The sequence below is a fragment of the Daucus carota genome, chromosome 8, assembly GCF_001625215.2.
Source record: "Daucus carota subsp. sativus chromosome 8, DH1 v3.0, whole genome shotgun sequence".
Taxonomy (NCBI): domain Eukaryota; kingdom Viridiplantae; phylum Streptophyta; class Magnoliopsida; order Apiales; family Apiaceae; genus Daucus; species Daucus carota.
Genome location: NC_030388.2, coordinates 11,435,937 through 11,444,365, shown reverse-complemented (window position 1 = coordinate 11,444,365; position 8,429 = coordinate 11,435,937). Strand labels below are relative to the sequence as shown.

The 8,429-nt window shown below is 35.1% G+C and overlaps 1 protein-coding gene across 2 annotated transcripts; it reads left to right on the top strand.

The window, feature by feature from the left end:
- The first annotated feature begins 2,417 nt into the window (after positions 1 to 2,417).
- LOC108197301 (chitin elicitor receptor kinase 1) lies at positions 2,418 to 8,174 on the top strand. Of its 2 annotated transcripts, none has more exons than XM_017364883.2 (10): positions 2,418 to 3,142; positions 5,439 to 5,600; positions 5,770 to 5,966; positions 6,286 to 6,375; positions 6,520 to 6,616; positions 6,692 to 6,846; positions 6,924 to 7,012; positions 7,171 to 7,303; positions 7,609 to 7,707; positions 7,801 to 8,174. In XM_017364883.2, exons 1-10 carry the CDS (start codon positions 2,458 to 2,460, stop codon positions 7,963 to 7,965), a joined length of 1,872 nt encoding a protein of 623 aa, XP_017220372.1. In that variant the 5' UTR covers positions 2,418 to 2,457; the 3' UTR covers positions 7,966 to 8,174. The 2 variants fall into 2 exon arrangements, with proteins under 2 accessions (XP_017220372.1, XP_063939590.1); XM_064083520.1 differs by having other exon boundaries at positions 2,420 to 3,142; positions 6,695 to 6,846.
- The last annotated feature ends 255 nt before the right edge of the window (positions 8,175 to 8,429 follow it).

Below are 8,429 nucleotides of genomic sequence, written 5' to 3'. Positions count from 1 at the left end.
ATATTTTTAAAAATATTATCTTTCCTAAAAATATGTTTGAAAATATTTTTTGTAACTTAGGTATTTCTAAAAGAAGGCCTAATATATTTTAGTTTTGTTATATCTAACAAAAACAAGTGAAATATATTATAAATATCACCTATAAATATATTCTTGTATGGCTATATACACTCCGAAAATACTATTCACGTCCCCAGAATGGCAATTGCAATAAATATTTGTTATACACAAAAATCACCATGAAGACCCGGCCAATAAAAGAAGACTATGATGGGCTCAAGAGTGAACGAAGCCCAAGCTAGCCATGTCAATCAGAAGGGACCACTTCAAGAAGATTGGGCACGCCTTATCTTCAGGGCGCGTCAAGTTGAAACTTACAGAGAAAGATCATTATTTGAAGGGCAGAAGGGGACATATTTTACCTAGGGGGACGCCCTTGGGTGTGTATAGATCCTACTGTTAATTTGTCGAAGACTCTACCTTGTAGTCTGAGGAGTTGCCCTCCTTGGGAGATAGAGAATGAAGATTAGAGGAGGACTTGCTTTGTAGTCTGACGAGTTGTCCTTGTCGGGGAGCTTGTGGAACCTTCTCGAAGATACACCCTGGAAGGCTCTATCTCTGTAGTCTGACGGGTTGTCCTTGTCGGGGAGTATAGAAGCGTCCTTGCATTTGGGGTAAAGTCTTGGGTGCTCGAGAGTCTACAAGGCCCAAGTCTAGGCCTCATCGTATTGGGCCCCTTTCAGGAGGAAGACAGCATAAGGGGAAACCTAATCCCATTAGGCTTCTTAAGAGAAAAGAACTACGTACTGGCTTGATCCCCTATAAATATAGGGGTACGTAGGCAAATTAGGGGGACGCGAGTTGGGAGCATCTAGAGGCAACTCGAAATCCTAATCTCAACCACCTCTAAAATTTCATCACCACCGCCCAGCCACCGTCATAAAATTTTGATTCCGGTCACGAACCTCGAATTTTGTTAACTATCAGATTCCTCCGTTAACACCAGTCCATTAGCCGATCTGTATTTTTTTATCAGCTTCGTCATCATTATTGAGAGAAGCACTTGTTGGCAAATGACAAATCTACATCCCTGTCATGCCTGGCAAGTAGCTACTGGTAGGGACCTGGGTTAGTATCTTAATTTTCCCGGGAGTAATAAAAACAATTTAGACAATGACTTGAACATATCACTGATTCATTGTACATCCAGCTTACTTGAAACTGTTTTAGTATTTGCTTTATTAGAATGTACAGTATTTAATATGCATGATATCATAAGATTTCAGATATTAAATTTTTGTGTATTCGACATTTGAATCCCACCATTTTGGTTTTCGGACGTCATCATAATTAAATTTGTTTAACATCTATATTATCATCCAAAGTTCAAGATTCCAATCCGTTAATAAAATTATTAAGTTAAGATATTTACGGTATTACTTCAAAACATTGAATAAAACAGAGCTGTAATTCGAATTGGGGGGCTCGCGAGCATACCGGCCCAACTCAAACTCGTTTAACTAGATTCGGCTCTGCTCTTCAAATTGTTAAACGAGCTAAATTCAGCGGCTCATTTAATAAGACGAGCCTTCTCGACTCGACTCGTGAAATGACACGAATCAAGTTCGGACAAAGGTTTAAACTCGATTAAGTTATTAGTTAAACGAGTTGGCTCGCTCGACTCGTGAAAACCGGCTCATTTACTTGACTCGTGAAATTAAACGACTCGAGTCCGGACAAAGGTTTAGGCTCGATTAGCTAAAGAAGTTGGCTTGGCCTGACTCGATTAAGATTGGTTCGAATTAGGTTCGCTCAAAACTCTGCTTGTTCGACCCAAATTATCGCCTTTTGAATAAAAAAACACTCATTATATATGTTCTGTTTATCTCTATACAATTTTTTTACATTATTTTGGCCGCATTTTAGACTTCTATTTTATTATATTATAATCTTAAAGTGTGTGACCAACCCAATATTCCAAATTTCGTTGGACCGAAACGAATATAAGTTAATATATTGTTACATTAAATTTAGTTTGGAATAAAGGGAATATAAGTTTGTATATTTCCACACTACATTTATTTGAATTAAAAATCAATATTTAACATAAATATTCGAAAAGATTCGGGACATGAGCAGGTGAGCTTATTATATACTCCCTCTGTCCCATTTAATTGTATACGTTTCTTTTCAACTGCTCGACACGCATTTCAATGCTCTTATAAAATATAGTTCCGTAACTTATTTTTGAGATTTTCTTTTTCTGAATAAAAATATAACATCCAAACTTTAATTCAGAAAAAGAAAATTTTAAAAATAAATTACACAACTATACTTTACAGAGTCCGTGCCGCGTCCCCGTCCCCAATGTATACAACTCAGGGGGACGGAGGGAGTAAGTCAACAACAAGCACCAAAATACAAATTGTTGGAGTAGTGCAAGAGTGACATCTTATAATGGCATCTTCTAACATCCACTACATACCTAGACAACTTCATTCGACTCCTCTTCATCTCTCTGCAAAAATGTACATCTCTCTCGCTCTTACACACAAAATCATCCTCCTGCTACTCCCCTTCTGTCTCTTCTTCTCATGCAACGCCACGTGTACAACTGGCTGCAGCCTAGCCTTGGCCTCATATTACCTTTCTAATGGATCAAACCTCACTTACATAAGTCAACTCTTTAGTCAACCACCCCAACTTATTCAACGCTACAATCCGGGTCAAGATGCCATGCGGGTCGGGTCTCGGGTCAACATTCCGTTTTCTTGTGAGTGCATTAACGGTGATTTCTTGGGTCATACTTTTGCCTACGTGGCACAACCGGATGACACGTATGGCAAGATTGCTGCGGTGGCTTTTGCGAATCTTACAACCGCGTATTGGATGGAACGGGTTAATGTGTTTGACCCGACCCGGATTCCGGATATGGGGCTCATTAATGTCACGTTGAACTGTTCATGCGGTGACAGACACGTGTCGAAGGAGTATGGGTTGTTTGTTACCTACCCGCTCCGACCCGGTGAGGATTTGTCGTCCGTTGCTAGAGAGTCGGGTGTGCCCGACAAGTTGTTGGAGCGGTTCAACCCGGATACGGATTTCAGTGATGGAGCAGCTATCGTCTTCTTGCCGGCTAAAGGTTAGTAACGGCCATCATTTTTTGCTTCGATACGTATGACCACCTTAATTTCCCATTATGTCATTGTTTTTCTTCTTAGGAAAGCATATTATAATTTATTTGTCACACTATTCTTAGAACCTTTATTCTAAGAATTTTTAGATGTCTAACTTTATTTTTAGTATTAATTATGATTCTGTAGACGAATTACATATAAAGAAAATGTAATGTTGTGTTTATATGTATATATTTTAAAATTATTTTTGAACACACAAATGATGCATAAAACATATATTTATATGTAGAACGTAAAAATCTATTTAAAATATGGGATTCTGCACGAGAATTTAATGGTTATAAGCTTCTATTTTAAGAATCGGTTCTCTATTAATTAAAGAGTAAATTCGAGGGAGGTTAGCGCGCCGGAGTTTCCATAATATTACAAAAATTTGGTCCAAATTTAAAAATAGCAAATTTGTGGCGGGACTTTTCTGTGTTTTTTATAATAGTGACGATCGTCGAGCACCGTTAGATTTAAGAAATAAAATAAAATGAATAATATATCAATAAAATCAACCTAACGTGTATATGGCACCCGCTAAATCACTTTATAGCTTCCGGTTACCTAAAAATCCTAACCCTTCTTGCAAACCTGATTATTCATAAAATGCTCTAATCATCTGTGAATCGAAGACCTAAATTGAAGATGAATGGAGTGATTCTAATATCCATGGTTCTAATATTGATAGAGGTTGGAATAATTCATAAATACTTAGGGATTATTTAAAAGCTCAGAAATATAGCAGTCCAGTTAATAAAAGCCTGAAATAGTTAAATACTAATTAATTTCGTAATTAATTAATATGGGTTGAAAAAGACCCATTAAACATCCACGCTTGAGCTACGTGAACGGTCAAAGCTCGTGGATTGAGCCCCCAACCCTATTAAGGTCTGAATACGAAATCATAGTCTAACTAGGAGACTACCAAGAAGAATCCGGAATTTCAGAGTTTTATGAGAATTCCAACTCTTCAAAGATGACTAGAGTCCTAGATAACCATGAACAACTTAGCATAATGATCAACGATCAATCCTATTCTATCTCAAATACAAGTTAGTTTTTCAGCTCAAAACTCGACTTTAATTTGGGTTTGAAAAAATAATTAAAAAATTCAAAAACAACGCTATCTAGCATTTTGGATTAAAATTAAAAAAACAACATGAAATAACATTTTACAATGACAGGGACCATTTTCTGAAGATGTGGTATTTCAGACATTATTTCTTAAAGATGTAATAAAGCATGTCTTTTATTTATAAATTAAAAGCCCACTTTAAAATGATATTTGGGACTATTTTTTCAAGATGTGATATTTGGGACATTATTTCTTAATAATGTGATAAAAGGAGTCTTTTCTCTGTATACTAAAAGCCCGTTTTAGATTGATATTTGGGATATTTTTTGAGGATATGATATTTGAGATATAATTTCTTAAAAATCTGATAAGGAGAGCCTCTTCTCTATATACTAAAAATCCGCTGGCTAAATTAATAACTTATTACTTAATGTGATTAGTGTCATGTGTTAAACACTAAGAGCCCGTTTGGGTAAAATAATCCTCACAACTTAAATGTGCTAAGTGTGTGTCTTAAATTGTCTGTTTGAATATTTCTAGTGATTTATGAGTTACCAAAAATGTAATAACAGAAATAAATTTGACAGATTATATATTTGAGTGATGAAATTGAGTTTTATTCAAAAAAATTGTGAAATTAAAATAAGTTGTTCGAAAAAAGTATATGCTAAGGATTTCTAATTTAAGTCTCTTGTTACGTGAAGAGACAACTTTGTTCTGCGGAGTAGTCCAACATGACAAAAGTTAAGAATATATAACTGAGTACATTATATAATACTGTGAACTGTTCATGCAAAGTTGTCATGTTAATTCCAGGATAAATTTCTTCTCCCAATGGTGCTCATCTTAAACTTAGTAACACAATTTCATTTCAGAATATTAGTACACTGCTACTATTAATATATTTCATGGTGGCAGATGTTTGGGGAAATTATCCTCCCTTGAAGGACAGGTAACTAACATCAACTTGTTGTACTATGATATAACTAGCAATATGGATTTCAGTTTTGATCTTGATGCCCCTAATTGTCTCCCTCACTTTTTTACAGCTCAAGTGGTTGGTTTCTTTCCATGTCGATTCTTAGATGTAGAACAAGTTTTCTTCTGAGGATAGATATCCTAGTACGTCGCTGCCTTTACTTTTTTTGAATTTTCTCACAATGAAATAGAATTACGTACAGGAATATCAGGCGGAGTCATTGCTGGGATATCTGTTGCAGGAGTAATTGTGAGTTTATGCTTGGTTGCTTGGTTTTATTTCGGGTTTTATAGGAAAAAAGATGTAGCAGAAGGATCATTTGTTCGAGCAGGATTTGTTGATGGTGGAATAGAGCATATGCACGGTAGTCCTTAGTCATTTTATCCTAAACTTCGCACATATTATTTTATCCTTCAATAAAAAAACATAAATATTCTAGGCTCTAATTTCATTATCTTTGAACATAATTAAAGCATAAGAAACATAAGGCTTTTTGCACAATAGACATAATTGGTAAATTCTATGCTTCGCAGGTGCTGGAATTGACTTGCAGAAAATGTCGGATTTTGGTCAGCATACAAGTGGTTCTTCTTTTAATAGTATCACCGTAAATAGATCAGTAGAGTTTTCATATGAAGAGCTTGCTCATGCCACTAATGACTTTAGCCTGGCTAATAAAATTGGCCAAGGAGGTTATGGACTAGTTTACTATGGAGAGCTGAGAGGCGAGGTCAGTTGTTTTATTATTATTGTTATCTACCCAAATATATGTCGCAGAGAAAATTTATTATTCGCAGTAGTAACTGGTGAACCAGAGATTAGTGTGGATATTCGTCTTTCGGAAGAATTGAAAGATTGTTGATAAAATTAAGGTCTAGCTATATTATGGTTCAACTTTCTTTTGCAGAATTTTATATTCTCAAGGCATAGTTTGTGTCGTCTTTAAAAAGAAAATTATACATAGGATCCGGGAAATTTGTAAATTTTACTAAAAAATACTCAAAAAATTTTCATTCAACCTTGTCGTTTCATTCATCTACCAAATGCAGAAAGCTGCGATTAAGAAGATGGATATACAAGCTTCTAAGGAATTTCTTGCCGAGCTGAAGGTTCTATCACATGTCCACCACTACAACTTGGTATGATCCGCCAAATTACTACCACTTATCATTGCTAATAATGTTACACTATCCTCATTTGTAGTTTGCACATAACAATTAGTACTATATGTTGTAATCTATTATTAAAAGATGCTTAGATTAACATCTCTCAACCAAATGCAGGTGTGTTTGATTGGATATTCCATTGAGGACTCATTATTCTTAGTTTATCAGTATATTGAGAATGGAAATTTGAGTCAACACCTACATGGTTCATCAGGTGTGGACTTGACATCTGTACTTTTGTCACATGATTATTGATTTCAGTACATGATATGTCATATTTTCCGTCTAGTAGGGAGGAGGCCCTTGTCTTGGTCTAGTAGGGTGCAAATTGCCCTTGATTCAGCAAGGGGACTCGAATACATTCATGAACACACTGTCCCTGTTTACATCCATCGTGATATCAAGCCCGCCAACATTTTGATAGATAACAATTTTCGCGCCAAGGTCTAAAAATCCTGAACTTAAGTAATATAAATTTAGTTTTTCTTTTCTTAATTTATATTTCTGGATGATTCTCTCAGGTTGCTGATTTTGGGCTGACAAGACTTACTGAAGTTACTGGCTCCTTGCAAACACGACTTGTGGGTACTTTTGGATACATGCCTCCTGAGTAAGATTTCCTTATGTTTCATATAATTTAGTAGTAGTATATACATCCTTATCCAAGCTTAAAGACTTACCCCAAGTCTTTATATATATCGCTGAACGTCATCCATGTATATTTCACTAGTCTTTTAACAGTAGTTATGGTTCCTTTTCTTTATGCAGGTATGCAAGATATGGAGATGTTTCTCCGAAAATAGATGTGTATGCTTTCGGAGTTGTCCTGTACGAACTAATCTCTGCTAAAGATGCTATTGTGAAGATAAATGAAGTTGAATCAAGGGCATTAGTTGCTTTGGTTATTTCTAAACTATCCTTTAAGATATATTAGCTACTGTCTTATCGCACTCTCTAGTTTTACCAATATAGGAAGAAGGAAAAGAGCAAGTACTTAATTAGCTATACAAAATACAACTACTAGAATTAGCCAAAAAAAATTACACCTAACTGCCTTCTGTATAATAAAGATTATCAACAACCATAACTCAATATAGTTGCGTGTTTATTATATAAACTAGAAATGTGCTATTAAGTTTACTAATATAGGGGAAACAAGACAGAATTACATAACGATATTATATTCATAAGTTGAATGTTTTACAGTTTGCTGAGGTCTTGAATCAGCCTAATCCGAGCAGTGATCTCACTACACTAGTTGATCCACGGCTAGGTGCTGACTATTCAATTGATTCCGTTCGTAAGGTTAAAATATATATCCTGTAAATAAAAAGTTAATGACACAAAAGTAGACTTACAAACATATAAAATTTCCAAAGTCTGTCTCTTGTTTTGCAGATAGCTCAGATTGCCAAAGCATGTACACAAGAAAATCCTCAACTGAGGCCAAGTATGAGGTCAATTGTTGTTGCGTTGATGACACTATCTTCCGCAAACGAGGATTGGGATGTCGGCACATTTTATGAAGATCAAGGTTTAGTTAATTTAATGTCAGGAAGATGAGGTATATTTCATTCATTATCATCATTAGGATGCCATATAAAAGGTATTTAGGTGTGAGCAGTACATGCTTCTTAGAGCTAGCTACTAGGGCAACCAATGAGAATGTACTAGTTATTCTTGGACTAGATTTTATCAACTCATCTTCGAAGATCTTTAATTTGTATTTTTTGTGTTATAATATCACTTGCTAGGTGAGTTACACGGGTGAAGAGGGTTGAATGTGTATTATGAATTCTTTTTCATTTTAGGCAATGTTAAAGTGCATCCGCTACTACACGAGATAAATATGTGAACTTTCAATCCCAAGATGACGCGTAGTAAAATAAATTTGTAGTTAAAATATAAAATAAAAAAAACACATATTTAAATTTAATTGAATACTTTATTAAGTCTAAGATGATACAATGGGTTTCACATGAATGAAGAACTTGGTTGTTTTCCTTGTAAAATTATAAGTTAGAAAA

Bases quoted from the DNA above. Each gene is read 5' to 3' on its own strand.
- LOC108197301 (XM_017364883.2), top strand. From the start codon at position 2,458: ATGGCATCTTCTAACATCCACTACATACCTAGACAACTTCATTCGACT. The intron at 6,617-6,691 runs GTGTGGACTTGA...TTTTCCGTCTAG, and splicing joins ACACCTACATGGTTCATCAG to TAGGGAGGAGGCCCTTGTCT. The intron at 6,847-6,923 runs GTCTAAAAATCC...TGATTCTCTCAG, and splicing joins ATAACAATTTTCGCGCCAAG to GTTGCTGATTTTGGGCTGAC.